Source organism: Hirundo rustica, chromosome 3 (genome assembly GCF_015227805.2).
Source record: "Hirundo rustica isolate bHirRus1 chromosome 3, bHirRus1.pri.v3, whole genome shotgun sequence".
Lineage (NCBI taxonomy): Eukaryota > Metazoa > Chordata > Aves > Passeriformes > Hirundinidae > Hirundo > Hirundo rustica.
The window spans coordinates 73,995,125-74,015,342 of NC_053452.1; the positions used below are offsets into that span (position 1 = coordinate 73,995,125).

Here is a 20,218-nt window from a genome sequence, read left to right on the forward strand (position 1 = left end):
TGTGTATTGGGCTTTGAAAGGGGTAGGGGTGGAAGGGAAGAGAATGCTGGTTTACTGGCATTGATGGCTGATTTGCCTCAGCTTAACAGTTGATGTTAATTGCTGCAAAATTACTTGCAGAGATTACCCATGAACTCCAAAGTTTAGTTTTATTCATCTTCACCACTAGTAAAAGGATTAAAAAGAAATTGCACTAGCTAGTATTGGTTCTCAAACCAATGTGTTCTGTGTTCTTTATGTTCTTGTATCTAATACAGCAACATCATTAAGAAAAGTACAGAGGAAATATAGCTTGATGGACCTTTCATATTTTTACATATTAAGCTTTTCTTACTACATTAAGATAATTTCACTCAATTCCAGCAGTGTAAAGCAACCTTAAAATTATCACCAGTTACATTTAATTTAGATACAGTAGCAATGATGTCTTTAACAGAAATGTAGTCCAGAAAAAAATTATCTTTCACTGTAAACTTAATTAATGCAGCTTCTTATTAGTAGCTTCAGAGTACAACATTTTAGCAGAATTTTTCAATCTTGTAGTTAAAGGATTGGAGAGCAGACAAAATAGCACGTGTATGCATGTGTATATTTTACAAATACTAATGCATTAGAGTCTGATGTCATTTGCAACATGCAGTATTTAAAATGTACTATGATTAGGGGCAGTGACATGAAGAATAGTTCAAGGATATCTAGTGTTATGTTAACTTATTTTGCTGTTAAGTGTGACTTCTACAAGGGAAATGATAGTACTGCATCAGTAAAAAGAAGAAAATGTCTGGTAACTGACTTCAAAATATTTTCTGCCATAGAAAAGTCTATTTAACAAGCCCTTTGTGAAAAATATAGCTGTTCTGTTTCAAATGTCTTTAGCTGAAATTTTAAAATTTAGATTCATGAGAGCAAGCCAATATACAAGAGTTATCCATGATAATAGTAGTATTTGCTCAAATGAATTCTGAGGGTGTATTTGTATGACATAATTTCCTTCAGGGGGAAAAAGTGCAAATGTATAAAGTGAGCACAATGTCCAACTAACTAGACTTATGCCCCCATCTCCTTACCAAACCATACAGTGTGACTACTCACCAAACTCTTCCTCAGAGACAATAAAGAACCACTGTTTATAAATCAGAACAACCTTAGTCTATATTGACATGTTCTATCCTATCTTAAGGAATTCATTCCAAGTTCCACATTGCCCATATGTGGCCTTTTGGCTATACAAACACATTTAAAATTTACACCACAGCAGTTTATGTTTTAGGAAAAAAATAATTTGATCATTAGTTGGGATCCTTGAGGAGAAGGGAAGGAAAGGGTGGGTGGTTCAGATAGTATAGCTCTTTTGAGCATATCACTATCTAAAATTTTAGTCACCCTGAAAAGCCAGTTCTGGACCACTGAGTATGAGAGGGCAAGTAAAAGTTACATTGTTTCCTACTGAAAATATTTTCAAAAACTACCTCTTGGATGGTAGACATGCCAGTTATCAGAGAAAACATTTCAGTCTAGGAAGTTTTCTTTTGATAGTTTTTTTTCCTGTGTAATAGAATAGAATCACAGAAACATTATCCAAGATCACAGAGCCCAACCTTTGACCCAAGACCACCATGCCAACTGAAGCATAACACTAAGTGACAAGTAATTTCTTTGAAAACTTCCAGGAATGGTGACTCCACCACCACCCGAGGCAGCCCATTCCAATTCTCAATACCTGAGAAAAATTCTCCCTTCTAAAACAAACCCCAAAAATGCAGATCTATATTTTTAATTACTCACGTCTGTGCATGTATGTATGTGCATTTGAAATACAAACCTCATTATTGTGAAAAATCTGTAAGTGTCTAGACTAGACCAGAAAAATAAAAACAACCCTAAAATCCCAATCCCCCTTCCTTTTAGGGAAAAAAAAAAAAAAAAAAAAAAAAAAAAAAGGAAAAAAAAAATTACCTAGTACAGAAAAGCAGAAGTGTTTAAAATTATATTCATCATTAATATTGAAGTTGCATTTACAGTAATACAATATATAGAACAGACTAGCTATAGGGTTAAAAAAAAAATCACTGAAAAAGAAAACCATGGATCCAGGTTTAACTCCATAGACTGTCAAGATTTCTATTCTGATACTGTGTACATCACTTAATTTTTTTGTGTCTTGGGTCTGAGCATCAGAATGTTCAATCCATTGTACTGCTGTTTCAGCATAAGCAGCCGTAACTGAAGAGCAAGGCAATAATCAGCTTTATTGTTTTCCTTAAATACGCTAAGCAAGCACATCAGAGCATGAGTGTGAACATCTTTTATAGTTGCAAATAGCCAATCCCAATTCAGCTTATTTCCAATAACAATTCTTTTCTAATAAATGTTTTGCAGCACTGCAGTGGAAAAAGCCCTTTACCCCATCCCACACAGTTTCACAAGAGAGAATCAATGTGCTACTAAAGTTCAGAAAAGACCTTCAGTTCATGGAACAGTTTTGATCTTGAAGATCACCACACCAAGATGAAGAAAACTTTTTTTTTTTTTTTTTTTTTTTTTAATGCCACCTGAGTACTTATCAGATTCAGCACACAGCAGCTAGAAAAAGAGCAAAAATAAAAAACTCAGAGTCCTGTGATCCTTTCCTCACCTTTGCATCTAATGTGTGAAAATGTAAGAAAAATAACTTAATTTAAGAAAATGCTGAAAATTAAGATATTATGCCTTATTAATATATTAGATTTGCTATCTTTTTCTAGTCTCCAGCTATGTTTGACATTTATACATGTCAAATGTTCTATTATGATATGCTTGATTTGAAATGTTGTTGTTATTCTGTTTTCTAAACATGCCTTTTTGAACATTTTCTTAAAGTTTTATCATTAATTCAGTATTATGATGGTGAAACCAATAAGAATTAATGGTCCTGAGCATTTCAAAATAATTATCATAATTGTATGAAATATGATCTCTCAAGTGGCTGATCTATGAGCAGTGCAGTTTAATGAGGGTAAAGAGTGAAAAAAAGAACTATACTACAGTCAAAGTATAAAAGATTCTGTCAAAAATGTCAGAATCCATGATAAAAGAAGCAGTCGAACAAGTGAGCAATTCCTAGATATACAACAGAAGTATTACTATTGTATTAAACTATACAGAGCTAAATAAACAACACTGTCTACTATAAATCAAAATGGACTTCACTTGAAAAGACACATAAATGAACATCCTCAGATGGAATTTACACCAGCTTAGCACATTTATTCTTGGAGACAAAAGCAGTTTCATTTTTGCTTAAAAAAGAAATTGGTAGGGTTGTAAGAGAGAAAAAAACTTTCTAATTGAAGTTGAAATTAATTGAGGCGGTAGTATTTGAACTGAGAGTGATGCAGAGCAATTCACACTGACATCACAAGTATATTTCACAGTGTTCTCCCAGCCAGAGGACAAAATATGCAATACTGAAATAAGAGTAAGTCTGTACTTCAGTTTGGATAAACCTTAAATGTATGCCCCATACAAGAATGTGAAACTGATCTTGTCTCAGTTTTCCTCTTTTCATTTTTCACTTAGTTTTCCTATCACATATTTCTGTATTTGGACATAATAAAAAAATTTCCAGTCTCTATGAAAGGAAGAATTCTTTTGATCAGAAGTTCCTTAGGCAATTTTCTATAAGATTTAAATTCTTAAGTTTATTCAAACCCACAAAAGCAAAACAATTTAAAGCACTAGTTGGAATATGTTCATTCCAGTTTATGGAAATATTATCTCCATCTCTGTTCCTTAGGCTTGGAAAAACATCATAAAGTACCTTATGGATTTTTAAATTTTATTTATTTTAAATCCATAGATTTATTTCTGTAAAACTGAGCCTTGTTGCAGTAAGTCCAAATTCAATTATCGGCCGAAATATGGGTGAGAGCTGTGGTAATGTGTTTTCCTGGAAGATGAGCTAGAATCGTGCATTTTGTTAACTTGTTAACATTTAATTTGCTTTTCAAAAAAATAATTAAAATCTATATAGAATTATTCTCAAAGAACAAATACAGGCCCATTTACCAGAAAAGAGTAACAGAATTTAACTCTTTTTCTTCAGACAACTATCTAAAGTAATTGCTAACACCTGCATAAAGACTAAAAGTGCTTGAAAATGAAATTTTATCCTCAAAACGCCTTCCAGACTACTGATACATTCATACAGCATTAGAAAAATATTTCTGAACTTTACAGAATAAATGTGAAATAACTGTCTCAGTAAAGGAATACACCAACCAGCTACATCCAAATACCACAGTTAGGTCTAGCATATAACTACTAATTGAATCTTCACTTGAAACTACTGTGCACAGCAGTTGAAACACTCTATATATAAAAGACACTATGGAATATGTGATCATTCAGGATAATATTTCTTCATTGTCCAAATTATTAGTGTTATTAATTATTATAGGTCTGCCAAATTTGAATTTTTTAAAGAAGGCTTAAAAGTCTATTGTCTTCAATAAAAATATTCAATAAAAATGTTACAAAGGCTGTTGCCTTTCTGGACTGGTGACTGAAAAGATGTGGAACAGAACTTGTCTGTGGATGGAACTTGACTTGTGGAACATGTGCTTCCAGCTTGTATGCATGGGAAGCTTCAAGTGTGCATTGATCACATTGTCAAATATAATCCTCCTTTAGATATGCATTTCATCCATTCCACTAAAGCAACACAGAATAATTATTAATTGATAATTAATTAGAAATTAAATTAGAAATGAACAAGCATAGTTCCATTTAACATCCTGTGCTAAGCTATACCACCCCAATCTTTGACATGATTTTTACACAAATTCATTTATCTGCAGAAAAGATATCTGCTTATCCCTTCACAAGCAGCCAGTACTCTGAATTCTGCATCTTCTTCATAGAATCAGAATAAATGCTAGCTAAAACTGCACAAGTCAAAACACTTAAATATACAAAAGTATACACAGATGCAGTTTTCATCTATACATAATATAAATATAAAATCAATTTGAGAAATAAGTATCCATGACAGTAAAGTAGCTTAATATTAATTTATAATTTAATGTTTCCACACATTTGATAGAGACATTAGTCAGCACCTGTTAATAGTCCTTATAGAGACCTTTGAAGGTCAGATTTACCTGTCTTTTCTTTTTCTCTTCTGTCTAGGAAGATCAGTATGAAAACATTGATGTTGAAATAATTAAAGAAAAAAATAATAATAATTAAAAAAAAAAAAATACCACCAACCAAAAAAAAAAAGAAAAAAACCCCTCCAACAAAACACCAAATTCATGAGGTGCATTTTCCACAGCCTTTGAAGGACACGTGTTTTTGTTCTAACCTAAATGTTCCTAGCTGAATCCTTTCTGCTACAGTTTTACATGTGTCTAACTGTCCTCTGATATAAAATATAGTTTATTTGTTTCCTTTTGCAAGACTTTTTTGCCCACTTCCCCTACAGAAAAAGTAGCACTCTTAGAGTCTTCTCTTCCCAGGTCATATTTTCCTCAACCTTTGATCTCAAGAACCCTCATCTTTCTTGAGATATGCTGCAAAGAGTAATGTAATAAAGTGTGACACTTCTTTTTTTTTTTTTTTTTTTTCATGCAGATGAAATTTTAACTACCTAGGAATTTCTTACACATGGAATTTTATATCAGACACCTGAGTTCAATGTTATGTTTTCTTTCTCATAATGCCATTGTCAGCTTATCCACAATGTGACCAAGTCTTATGCTTGAGAGAGAACTATGACAATATTTTGACACAAATTATATTTTCTAGAGTATTGTAACTCCTGAAATTGTCACCTGCATATGTAATTTATATGTTTTTCACACCAGCAAATTAACCCTGCAAGTCTATCTTTTCAGTAAGCTGTAACCAATCTCTTTACATTTATTACTCTTTGCATCCATTTGACACTTGCATAAAGTACTTATGGTTCTAATTTGCATATAGGAATGTCAACTTGAACAGTTTGGCTTTCTTAACTCAATATATATCACATCAACTGGTTTGGTTTTTTCCTTGCCCACAAGGAACACTGACCTGGCAAAGAAGGAAGTTTTACATTATTTTCTTTTGATAAAGAAAACCTCACAGCTTCCACTAGCATAACACTTTGAGACATTTTTAGTGCTTAAAAGTAAACAGGGTTCTTTTCCAAGGATTAGAAATTCAGTTAACTAGTCGCTGTAATGCATTAATTTGGTTAATATTGTGTTTCATTTGATTGGTAATGTTTTCCCGGTTTCCCTTAGAAACTAGATCACGTGGTTTGTCTGCGCTCAGCTGTGCCCATCCCCCACGCTGGAACGTAACCCAACTCTGTTCCACTCCCACTTTATCCCTGATTGGGCAGTGGCTTGTCCCTGCCCCTGGGCCCTGCCCCCTGGGAAAAAGCCCTGTCATGGGTGGGGCCTGGGGGACTCTGGCTCCGGCGTGGACGGGAGGAACTAAAAGTAGCTCCTGGGCAAATAAAGCAGTATTTTTCCCCCCAGGCAAAGAGCAGGCTCTTTCCTTTTGCCATCAGCAGTCGTCTGGTCTCACAAAGAAACATCACACTAGTCTATTTAAGGCAACAAAAAACAAAACAAAAACAAAACAAAAACAAAAACAGCAATTAAAAAAAAAAAAAAAAAAAAACTACTAACAAATTCATACTACAGCTTCACTTTATTCTACCCAATTTTAAGCAGGTTCCAAGTTAGGAAGGAAGATGTTTGGAATATGTGGATGATTTAGATGTCAATTAAACATAAGGAACCAGGATAAGTGTACTTCAAAATCTTGACAAATATCAAAGTTGGGATGAACCTGAGTTTGCCTACCTTACCCAAAATTCTCGAACTTTGTCACCATCCATATGTTCCCAAAGGCAATTATTAACTGAAGATCACCTCATTTTAAAGTTTTTCAGAAGTCTCTTCCTCCAATGATTTGAAAACTTAGGTTCCTTCATAATTGTTGCTACTTTTCAACCAAGTTTGGTATTATTTACTCTTCATTTTATAACCCAACTAATTCTGTTGGGAGAAATGACAGTTTTAACAATATTCACTTAATCATCATAGAATCATAGAATACACTCTTGGAAGGGAATCACTGAAGTCCAACTCCTGGCCCTACACAGAAAAACCCTAAAAATCTCCCCACTTTCTTGAATTCTGTTCAGTACATTTTGCTGCTTTGCACTTCTTTATTATAAACCATTATTTTTCATTTTCAAGCACTGAGTCAGTATCAGAAATATCACAATTCTTTTCAATATTGAAGAAGTCAACATATATTATAACCTCTTTCTAAGAATGTTTTAACAGGCATGCCCCTCTATTCTTCCTTTCACCGTGAACACTGAGTTTGAGATATTGGTTGATATTAAAACACTGCTTGTGGTAATTTTGTTAGAAGATTTTAGAAGGACGGGAAGCAAAAGTTTTGTCTGCTTAATTTTAATGGCCTAGTGATTGTTTTGAATCTTGGTCCACAGCAATGCAAATCACAATAATAATACCCCTTTGTACTTTCTTTCATCTTCTCCAAGCAGATGTCTCCTACTGTACTGTGGACTGAGCACCCCAAATTATGTTTAAGAAATTTCGTCTGATTTCTGCCTGTCATCTATTCTTGAACTAACTTTTCTTTTCAAAAATATCAAAATTTTGAAACTGAAATATAATCTGCTTCATGCCAGCCATGTCAGTTTATAAGTTTCTGTTATAGATCACCAAAATGTAAGTCTTGTCTTCTAAACTGGGGTGAAATGCACTGTTTTTACACCAGTTTCAAGCCCTTAAATACGGCATTCTCAACTCTCATTCCTTCTCTCTTAGAAGATACTACTGTTATATAGATGTGTTTATAAAGGAGAACAACTTTTCATGTAAATTGAAATGTTGACTAATTCATTTATCTAGAAACAGACACAACCAGGCCTTTTCAGACCAACTAATTTCCTTTGTCTTCTCTGTTGCTAATTCTCTCAAGTATCTTAAACACTTTTTCTCATCTTTAAAGTGCACTATGTATAACTTTCTTAAAGAGAAATTTTGACCCTAGCCAAAATTTACTTTGAATCACTTAGAAGCTTTTTCTCCTTAATCCTTTAGCAATGTTGCCCACCTGTGATCATCCCACATCCATGAGACCCATAAGATATTTAATTCTGCTTAGTTTAAAATTATATTAACTGCAAAAGTGGTTGTCCTTCAGCAGTTGCAGTACAGGGTAAAAGAAAAACTCAACCATTCAATCCACAAGATGTAAGGTATCTGGAAATAGATAATATATGTTATTTAGAAAAATAGAATTGAATAATTCAGTTGGAAGGGACATACAATCATCTTGTCCAAATACCTGACCATTTCAGGGCTGAAGTTAAAGTTAACTTTTCAAGTTAAAGTTGAAGTTATTGTCCAAATGCCACTCAAACACAGACAGACATCAACCCCCATCAACTGGGTGCATCAACCACCTCTCTAGGAAATCTGTTATAATGTTTGACCAACCTCTTAATAAATAAATAAGTAAATATTTCCTAATTTCAAGTCTGAAACTCCCCTGATGAAACTTTGAGCCATTCCCACATGTTCTATCACTGAATATCAGGGAGAGTAGCACCTCTCTCTCTCTGCTTCCTCCTCAGGAGGTTGCAGAGAGCAATGGATTCACCCTTCAATCTTTTTCTCCAAACTACAGAGGCCCAAAGTCCTCATAGGACATCATGCCTTCCAACCCTTTCACCACCTTTGTTGGTCTACTCAGGACACATGCAAGTACCTTAATAATATTTTTAAATTGTGGGGGCCATAACTACACACAAAATCAAGGTGAGGCCAAAATAAGACCAAATAGAGTGGGAATTAGATAATGGCAATTTTAATACTGATCCTAAGAAAGAAATTGTCATTTTATTTCAAATCAAGGCAACCTGCATACTAGAGTGAATATATCAACAAAATTACATCTTTCAACTTCCTTCATTTCAGTTAAAGCACAGGATTTGAGACTAAAGATCAACACAAAATATTTTTACTTCTGAAATAATTTTTCAGCATTTACTTTAGCTTCTGTTCATAGATGTAACAGATTTTTGGTGTTTATACTCATTCACTCAAGACCAAAACAAAAGTTAATTAAGAAAAAATATCCAGAACCCTGTTTATATCAACTTGTTCTGTTGATTTATAAAAGTATCAATATATTGATATCTATACAAGTGCCGTTATAATTTAAAAGCTTGTCATCTAAATATTAATGTATTTTTTTGCTCTTTTTTTAATTGTCTGAGAGTCACAAACTTATTTACAGTTTTTTTAGTCTGTTTTCTTTAGCACAGAGATTAGAATATGTACTTGAAATTAAGTTACTCTTTTAAAATCAGTTAAATCCTTTAGGACATTAAGCTGACAAACATATTGTCATTTTTCCACTTTTCTTTCTTAAAGACAATTGACTGTAGCGAATCTGTAAATCTGGCAGGACCTAATTAGTGTCCAGGGACAGTTTAGTGGAATTTAATTAACGAAGAGGCCATAAATTACTTTAAGGGGAAAAAAAGTAACCAGTCTCTCATTGCATCCTGCTAGGAGGTTTTTTTGGATTTGGGTTTGTTCGGTTTGGTTGTTTGTTTTTGTTTGGTTTTGTTTGTTTGTTTGTTTGTTTTTTGGGGGGAGGTGATTGCTGGGGTTTTGTTTGTTTCTGTACTTGTTTGTTAACATGAAATCCTAGTTTTTGTCTAAAATTACCAAAGGAAGCAATACTGATCATTTTTAGCAAGAAAAATGTTTTAGAGCCCCATTATAATTTTTTGTCTGTACAACAGATGGGCTATATTAAAAAAAACAGACTTGAGATAGAAAAATAAGGAAATTAAATCATAGAAGGAAGCAGAAAGTAGCTATTATTTAATGGGAAAAAAAAAATCATGACAGTAAGAGCAGGACTATTAAAACAGAGAACAACAAAAAAAGGATTCACACATTCCTAATTCTCTGAAAGAAAAAACTCATCTGTTTAGTGCCACGATACCTACTCCATAAAATACTACCAGGGCAGAGGCCTTATTATAATATTAAAACCTTTGTCCATTCTATGTTCATTTTTATTTCTATTATCATATCCCCACTGTAAAATAGTGCATCTCTTCTTAGCGAGTCAAGGCAGAATTAACCTTTCTAGTTTATTCATCCTCTTCTTCTTATTTGTACAGTCTTGAGTCTTCCTTATTACACTGTACCCAACCTGATTTTTGCCCACTCCACTGTTACTGGTCATATCCCTCTAGAAGCTTCTCTGTACCTATTTCAGCATGGCACAACCTCTATTTTCTCCTAAGGAAGTTATCTTGCATTCCTCATTTCAGGCACCTGAACACAAGACAGGTCTGATCAGCACAGAACAAACCAGTATTCTGAGGCTCAGCCTGACATGAAGAGCAATAATTAGACTGCACAGATTCGTCTTCTGTGACTTAGCTACTTCTGCATCACAAAGCATGGGGCAGGGTCTAGTTGCTACCCACAGTGCATTAAAAAAACTTATGCCTTTTCTCAAATTAGGAGTAAGATGTACAGCTGTTCCTCCTCTGAGTATATAGAGAGAATGCTTCAATGGGAGAGACAACAAACTAATGGCTGTTCTCAGTAGTAGTCTCTTATATTACTACGAAGGGAGACTGGGATTCCAAATTTTCTCTCCTATTTCAGACTGGGTTTTAAACAAGAACTGACTTCCCCTGTACCACCTTCATACCACCCAATCTCAAATCAAATTGGATTCAGACCAAGTACAAACATCTATTTTATACATCTCATAAACTCATTAAATCGTTTGGGTTGGAAGGAACCTTAAACATCACCTAGTTACGATCCCGTCCTCAGAGGCAGCAACACCTCGTATTAATTTTTTGAAGGCAGTTATTCTGTGGATTGAAAGGCATAAAAAAACAGCATGGAAGACTGCATCTACACTTACATGGATCAGTCACATAAATGGCCTTCCTTCATACAAGGTAGAAACACAGGGGATTGAATAGAGTAGGACACAATGCTGCTGGCCAGGGGCAGCTGAACTGTGCACTTGGACTATTGGCCTCTAGCACACCTCTGGGAGTGACACTAGAGTTAACATGGGCTCTTACTGGCTGCAGTGTCAAATAACCACACAGCTTTTACCATTTGTTTTTACCCTAGAAGATATGTCCCACACTGAGGAGATGAAGAACATGGACACAATTTATTTTTTTTTAGCTCTGAAGCCGATGAGATATCTCTCCTTTATTTTTACAAAACTCTAACAATTCCTTAAAATATTCATACAACTGAGCCTTAACATTTAAGGACATAAATAGGACATTTTTAGAAATATAAATAGTTGAATAGATACACGAAATCACGCTTTCCCTCAGAGTCAACCTACAATCTTGCAGGACTGACATGGGAAAGCCCTCATAATTTATTGGAGAAGTATCCAGACCTAGTTTATGCAAGTTTTATACCTTTTCTTCCTCTTTATAATAAATAAAGTATCAACTCCCTTTGTATAAAAGCAAAAATTAATCTCCCAAAAAATATTATTTTTAGCAATTAAATTATCTCTGTAACTGCTATACCAACATATTGTCTTGACCAGGATGCCCTTTGGGGAATTGTCTATTCAGATAAAGGAAATTCATAGCTCTAAAATCATCATTAAAAAAAGGCATATATTATACTCCTAAACAACCATTCAATAGAGGAGTGTAAAATGTGTGTGATTAAAAGAGACACAAAGGAGAGTGGAATTAAGAATTATATCCATCTTACATTAAGGAATCACAGATCAGATGGAAGAAACGGACATAAACAGCGATAAATATTTTGTCTTCAATGCCTTCATTTTTAATGATTTGAAATTAAGTCTTAAATAGCATAAATCATACAACACAATTTCTAAATCTTAGTTGAAACATCATATTCAGTTCCAGTCCTAGACTCACAACAGAGTATTAGTCTTATCCTATGACAGGAGAGAACCTCTTCCTAAGGTCAAGCAACTACTTCCTTTCAAAAGGTTCCTGTCCCTCTGCCTCAACACCCACCAGTTTACACTTGGGCTCCAGCAGATATAAATTCTCCTTCTTTAAGACTGATAGTTTCTCATAGCTAAGAGTTGTTCCAGTATGTCCTTCAAGGACAAGTGATGTTGTGACTTCCCAGCAGTGTCACTTGCTTTTGGAGTCCTGAAATTATGCATAGGAGATGCTACTAACAAAGAGAAGTTGACAGCCTTTAAAAAGTAGAATTTAAATTCACTTACAGAAAACACCTAACAAAAAGAGAGAGGACAACCTTCTTAAAACTGATTAATTTTTTCTGCCTCTTCAGACAGAAACTGATTTTAAGGGAGCAACAAAAAAGATGTAGATGGTATTACTGTTTATCCACGGGAACAAACGGCATTGTAATATTAAGGGCTTGGCCACTCCACAAGGAAATATACTTTTAAAGATATTATACCCTGGAATAGTTCTTCATGCATTTCAAATAGACTAAATAACTCAATCTACTAATTCATTGTGAAATTTATTTTAAAATTATTCTAAAAGAGTTTAAGTTTGGGTTTTTCTTCTCTTAAATATTAACAGTAATAACAAATAGAATAAAGAGATCACAATATATACAAGAAAACCTTCATTTTCATTCCCATTTCTATTTATGTCCTGGCTTCAAAACATGCTTTATTGAGATCAGGTCTGTCAAGGCTGTCAACAATATATCTCTGGATATTGAAATAATTAAACATGAAATATTTTTTTGGTTAACTTTTTTTTGGACAGAAGAGAATTACATTAAATTATGGAGCAAAGAAGGTTCAAAGTATTAAAACATATGAATTTTCTAACTGAATTGACGGTTTTAAGAGGTAACCTGTTCTTGAAAAAATAGCTAGGCTCCAAATGATTTTAATCAAGGTGAAATATTTCCAATTTGCACAAACCTAAATCAATAATTCTGCCACCACAAATCACTTCTTTTTATCATCATATGGTTAAAATTTGATGCTTTAGCTTCCTTTTCTATTTCAGAACAAAAATATATTTTTAAAAAGGGGGGGGGAAAGAGAGAGAGAAACAAGCTACATATTGTTTGCCTTATGTCTATGAAGCTAAAGTTTGATTTTAAAGCTTAAATCAGAAGTTTGATTACCTGTGACTTTTCATAACATAAACTAACAAACCTGTAGGGAGGCAACCTCTAAACATCACTGCCTTGCATTTTTTTGAAAAGCATAAAGAAAAATATCAGTTATAAAGACTTCTATGCACCATCTTCTCTGCTCCCTCCTTACCTTTTGGTAGTTATACATGCATCTTATCTGAGCTTGTACAGCAGGTAGCTATTCTGTCCTGATGTAGTAACTGCTGTTTATCTAGCAGAGTTAGTTTTCCCTACAGGTTGCCTCATGTTGTTTCTTGGTCTTATTTTTTTTTTAAATTTCAGATTTGGATAGAGAGTAGCACCATGCAATGAGCACATCAACACCCTTCTGGTTCCATGAACCACAAGAAGAATTTGAGGCTCACTATGCTCTTTTCCTGACAATGACGGATCTACCCACATGGAAGAAGTTAGTAGCATTTCCAATAAGATTTAATATATCTTCTTTGATGAAGTATCTTCCTTATATCTTCCATTAGAGTGATATTTTCCTCTTAACCAAGGTCTTATTTTTGACCACCACCAGACCCCAAATGAAATGTAAGTTTTACAGCATTTTTCAGAGGTGCCACTGTCAAGGTGAAACTGAAAGGCAAAACAAATTTTTGGGTGACTAAAGGAAAGGCAATAACCTAGTGTATTTCTGCTGGAAAGTCAGGAGTTCATTTTTAACTCTCATAATTCATCTGCAAAACAAGCCTACAAACTTCCTTTTGTTCCAATTGCTAGGAGCTGAAACCAGGGCTTCTTCTTCACTTCTATCTGAAAAAACAGATACTAAAATTCCAAACAAACATGGCATCTGCTTTCAAACTCAACCAACACCAGAAACAGCACCAGAATTTGGGCTTTCTACATCACTGGCACACTAGTGTATCTTTCAAGTTATCATATTTTTCTTTAAATTTTTAAGTAAAATCAAAAGACATAGCTGTTAGCAACTGTTAAGACACTGCAGAAAACACAGACAGAGTGTGACCAATTTATTGACAGCTGTGAGCTCAAACACGCAGAATTCAGCGACTGAAGCATACTTACAAGAATACTTATGCTAATACGTCCACATTATTTGTTATACACTGCCTCACCAGTAAAATTCTTGCAAATTATTAAAGATTTCTTAAATTATGAAATATGAGTAGTGACACCCTTCCTCCCTCTCTCTCTGTATGTGACTAGATCTGCAAATAGTCTGATGCTTTGGCCTTACCAGTGCTGTCATCGTAAACAACAGTAACTGTTTTCCACTTGAAGAACTGCACAAGGTCAAGGATGGCACGGCTGAGTGAAGAGAAATCTGGATAGAGGCTGACATAGAAGGAGTCCTTGTTGTCTGACACCTGATGTTTCCAGCGGGTCTGGATATGTGGAACTCCCAAAGCATTGCAGATGGATTGCACAGCGTTAGCTGAGGAGCTGTGGGATGGTCCGAAGATGGCTGCCACCCCAAGGGACAGCTGATCACAGGCTGAAGAGGAGACAGAAGTCTGTCAATGATGAGAGGAAAAAAGGCAGTGTGCCAGAAAGTATTGCACAATTCATATTAAACAAAAGGCACTCCATGAAATATGACTGTCTTACTGACAGAACTCCCTTCTTGTTAACACTTGCACTTACACATTTCAACTTCAAATAACGCTTCCAAGCTTTCATTATGAACTAATGAATACTGAATCTTAACATCTAAACAGTGCTCAGCTATGTTTATTAAACACTTCTATGTCAGTGGAAGTGACAAAGGCCAGCAACTGTGTGCCTTTTTAAAAGTACTGACAAATAAAACAGGTTTGTGTTTAGCAACATCTTACATTTGGAAAAGTATTGAATAGGACAGTATCCTAATCAAGGTTGTTTAAGTGATAACTTCTTCCTCAATCAATCAACACTCTTTCTACTAAGGTCCTAATTGCTCAGAAATTTTACATGTGAAGTAGCTCACAGTTAATTATCAAGCACAGAGTTAATTTCATTAAAATGGACATTTGAATTTATATATCTGAAAGAGGCATGTTGGCTAGTACAATTTAAGGACCAACATTTTCCCTAAAATTAAATTACTGTCTGTTAGTGAAAAAAAATTAAGTGGAAATGAACTTCTTAAGAACTGGAAATGCTCGGTTTTGCTATACTTGTATGAGTATATAAAACTGGCCCTGGGAGTCACAAACGTGATACTGCTGTATTCACGTGGCTCAGCTTCCTGTTTTCTGTTACAGGGTGGTCCTATCTGTACTGTTCATTAGCAGTCTCTCGTCTGTCTCATTCCCACAATATACTCCAGTATCATACTGATGAATATTTTTTAGGACACGCCGAAAAGAATGCAGGAAAAAATAGTCAGTATTTAAGACCAGAGTTTCAGCCAATGCCCCGCTCCCGTGTCATTCACTACCACAAGCATAACTTTTATGAGTATACGGCTCTAAAAAACAGACTCTGTCTTCTAGGAAAACAACTCATTTGATAGAGAGAAGTAATGAAAACCAAGCTAGACATGAGTATTTATATGGGGTTTGATTAATTCCGTTACTTCACCATCAATGTTCCTGACAGCTGAGGAAACGAGAAGTAGAAACATATCTTGCTGCATTGCTTTTCTCATCAATTCAAAATTAATTGTTGTGCACATTCTTTTCAACTTGATGAAAATATTGTTAAGTCTTTCAAGTGCATTCCAGAAACTGTGCTGGCACACCTTTTTATTGCTGCAGAACACCGGTGGTTTAAATAAACTTGTCAGACACACAGGATCTTCATTGCTATTCGGTATGTTGCCTAAATGACTAGCTCAATAAAAAAAGCATTTATGCTAATATTGCCCTTCCTAAGAGTAATCAACAAGCTTTATGCAAATGTCAGTAAATGGGATCACTAACAACAGCAATAGCTACCAGATGGCTTTTCAAAGGATTTTTTTTTTCTTCTTTCTGAGATTTGAATAATGCAATGCTTTCACACGTGATTTAATATGGCACTGGCTCTATCAGACACATAAAAATTTCCTAGAATATTGAGGGATATTTTGTTGCATTTGCATTATTCTTCACTGAAACAGTAGTTTGGAAATATCATCTTGCCTTCAGGTTGCTTATTCATATAGTACCTTTAAAAAAGCCATTAATATTTCATCTATATTCAACTTCAAAAGTATGCATTAATAAGAGGTCTAAACAGGCTATTTTTGATGCAGTGCCTGTCTTCTCACTAATGGACATGATAATGAATCACAAAAATGAGTCAAACACTTAAACTTCATTGTTAAAATTCTGCTTTGGATCCATCATAATAAAATGAACCATTTTGCATTAACCTTTAGCCTTTGATTCTGAACTAAAGCACCTGTGAGCACAAATGCAGTTGTCTGTATTGTGAATTGATGGTGAAAAAAGCTATTAGTACTAGAAGATTACACAGATTTTGATATCAAATGAGCAGTTACAAATAAAGTGTTGCGTTCCCATCCAAGATTCCAGCGGGAAAAATGAATATATACAACCTATTCAATATGTCCAGTCAACAGCATGTTGCCATTCTAACTTCAGCTTTTATATTCTAACAAAAATTAGCAACATAATATTCAGGCTAGTAAACCCCAGGTAACGGCTGAAAGTAGTTGCATTTTCTCAGGAAGGGATTAAAGAATTAAAGATCTCAGGAGAAATTTCTCTGCTGTCTACATCAACCCTCAGGAATGGGGAGAAACTGTCCCGTCAGTTTTCACAGGTCAGCATGTGCAGGAGTCAGGAAGCAGTTGAATTTGGAAGGTGAGAAAAAAGGAGAATGAAAGAAAGAGAATTAAGGTCCAGCCCTTTTACTGACTGTTGGCTGAGATGGAAAGAGTAGTCTCTCTCAAAACCCGCTTTAATCTATCATCCAAAACACTAGAATAACAACTCAAAGATACCCTATTAAAAGTGTATTTTTGCCTCTTTCTTCTACCATGCATGCTACTCTCCAGAGAAACAATCTTGTCAGGCATAAATATTTAGCCTATAATTTTTCATACATGAAAAATGACTAAAGTTCATGACATTTTTTCATAATCATCCTTCAATGGTGAAACTATGTGTATTTCTGTGCAAATAAGGATACTCTCTTTTCCTGCTAAATAAGAAACTATATTTGAACTATTTATTTGTCAAATAAACAGATGAAACAGGTTAGCAAGATTAAATCTCTTATAGTAAAAGTAGTAAAAATTTCCCCTCAGTTCTAAACTGAACATTTAATTAGTATTAAATTCCGCTTTTAAGATGTCCTTCATGTACATTAATCATGACACAAGAGCTTTCCCTTATGTATAATTTTTAATGTTGTATCAAGTGTTTTCACTCTTCTTAGACCACTAACACCAAAAATCCCTTATTGTATAAAGCTTTTTGTCTGTTTTGAGAAACATGTTGGGAGTAGATCACTTGGCAGATTTAGGCTAGAAACCTGCCACAAGAAACACAAGCTGATCTCAATTGTTTCACCCTTCTTATTGTATTGTTGCGTACATATAACATTCATATAAAATTAGCTCTTCAATTTATTAAAAAAAGTGTTTTTAAAGAACATGTAATACAGTGCAAAACTCAGTCTAACTGAGTTTTGACATGAGGCTTTGTACTTCCTTACATAAATACTTATTGAACTTCTTGGTGTTTGCACTTTCTAGGATACGACAATGTTGCAGAAACTTGTGCCTGTTGTCCCTGACTTAAATGTAAAGTAATCTGAAAATTTAGATTTTTCTTTTTTTTTTTTAATCAAATATTTTAAAAGTTAGGGAACATGTTCAAAATTAATTTTTACTCAATTCTTCTGCAAACATGTAATTTCTAGTTAGGAGAAAAGAGTTTAATTCAGACTGAGACATGTCTCTGATAGTGGTAGTCTTAAGCACAGACGTAATATTTAGGCTCATTTTTATGCCATGGTGGTATAAGTTGCACAAAATCATAACTTCTACTTCCCTTTTGAAGTCCATTATTAACTATATAAAGGAATTTGTGAAAATGTACTTGGAGTGATTGAATGCTTAAAATTGAATCACAGGTTCAGTAGAATTTGGGGGAACTCAGCATTTTGCTGGATAAATTTCAGAGACAGTGAGATTTCTTGCTCCAAAGGAGCTGGTCTCAGAAACACCCTAGTTACAATGTTCAGCAAAATTAATTTCAGATTTTAAGTATTTAAGGAAGTATCTCTTAGATGGGGTTAGTGGGAGCAAAGGTGGTAATGTAATTCTCTAGCAGTTACCATTACAACCTTTAATAAAGCAGGTCTTTAATGTCAGTGACAGTAACATCAATCTCATTCCATATGGCTTCATCAGATAGACATTTTTTCAGGTAAGTAAACTAAGTGAGCCTTAGTTCTTCAGTTAAAAAAAAAAAAAAAAAAAAAATCAAAAGGTTACCTTTTTTGGATGCTTCAAAACTGTCATAGAGATTTATCTTCTGTGTGTCATATGTTAATGTGGTGTTTGGCAGAAGAGTTCTGTTTCTGTTGATTGTGTTCACAGCGAATCTGAAGGCTAATTCTTCTGCTCCCATTGGACCAGATTCCACACACTCAAAAATTCCTCCTGGTACAGGGACACAGAAAAAAGAACAAAAAAATCCACTAGTAAGAAAAAAGGGCATAAAATTTCATCTTTAATCATCCTTTTGGAAAAGATTCATCAGTCTGAAATACTTAATTTCATAAACTTGATCCAGTGCAACTCATGATTTGGATGAGCTTTGAGTCAGGCAATAAATAAACCAGCAAGAATTAGAACTTACATTAAAGAAAACCTGTTGCTTTTTTCCATTCAAAACTCATTTTAGAATTGTGAATTTAAAAAAAAAATAAAATAAAAAAAAAAAGGCATAGCATCATATATTAACCACACAATTTAGAAACAAAACAGGATAAGAATGAAGTATATTTAATTATTACATACCTACTATCACTAGTGTAACTATTTTATATAGTTAAACTTGAAATGGTTACATTTGCCCCTTCCAGATTTTCCACGACCTATGTGTGTGTGGCAGGTGGAAGGGAGATCTTATGGATTCTTGCTTTCTACTTATAATACATTAATAATGAACTCTACAGTTCACTGAAAATGCATCATACAAAGGAGCATAGAACTGGGATGCCTCAAATTGCCTCCAGAAATTAAAAGGTAGAAATTAAAATATTTTAGCATGACTGTTTTACTGAACTGATGAATATGTTGAGCAAAAAGTTCAGCTTTTGCTCTTTTGCCCTGAACTACATGTAGGTGTTAACTTCATTCTCAGCAAATACAGGAATCTAAGAAACTACACCTTGCATAACCTCTATCCTGCAATGAAAGCATCCCCAAATAAGGCATGCTACCAAAGTAGGACATGCCCCAAATAATAAACAATTTCTAGAACACTTATGAGCCAACCTTCATCTTAAATGAAGCAAACATGTTTGTGGGACAATGCTGTGCTTCAGTTTTTCTCATTAATGAGTTATCATTGTCCATAGAATGTAAATTTATACATACTTTGGGGTAATATAATTTATTCTTGGATCTGGAAAGGCCAAGGATACTGTGACAATAAAAGTAATTTGAAGTTGTGTCCTTACTGTGGTGGCCTCAGAATGCCTCAGAAAAATGACCAGCATCTATGGGCCTTTCAGCCCTCATTTTAACAGAGACCTGTCAATACTAACGGACAGACAACAGCCATCATCACAGCATCACTAAGCACAAGCTAGGTATTTTGTCTCTGAAAGAAATGTTACTCATTCATTCTCTCCTCACTTGTACTTATTAATTTCCAAAGTAATGTTGCTACCTGGACTTTTAGACTTTTAAATTTAATTTTAAAAAAATTAAAAAATTTATTCAACACTGTTACTTTCTCAGCAAAAAGCTCTCAGAATCTGAGTATTCAGTGAGTGGATCAAATTAAACTTCAAAAGCTGCAGTCAGTTTGTAACCATCTTGTGAGTAACCAAGCAGATTAACTGTTGGTAAAGCAAAAAGATGTGTATTTACT

General features: G+C 34.3%; 1 protein-coding gene across 8 annotated transcripts in view; it reads right to left on the reverse strand.

Moving 5' to 3' along the window:
- The window catches only part of GRIK2 (glutamate ionotropic receptor kainate type subunit 2), a 362,746-nt gene that overhangs the window by 225,491 nt on the left and 117,037 nt on the right, over positions 1-20,218 (reverse strand). For all 8 annotated transcript variants that reach the window (XM_040059108.2, XM_040059107.1, XM_040059110.1 and 5 more), the window contains 2 exons: positions 18,610-18,777; positions 14,416-14,673 (listed from right to left, as the gene is read on the reverse strand). In XM_040059108.2, the coding sequence (XP_039915042.1) occupies positions 14,416-14,673; positions 18,610-18,777 (426 nt within the window). The remainder of the gene's footprint in view (positions 1-14,415; positions 14,674-18,609; positions 18,778-20,218) is intronic.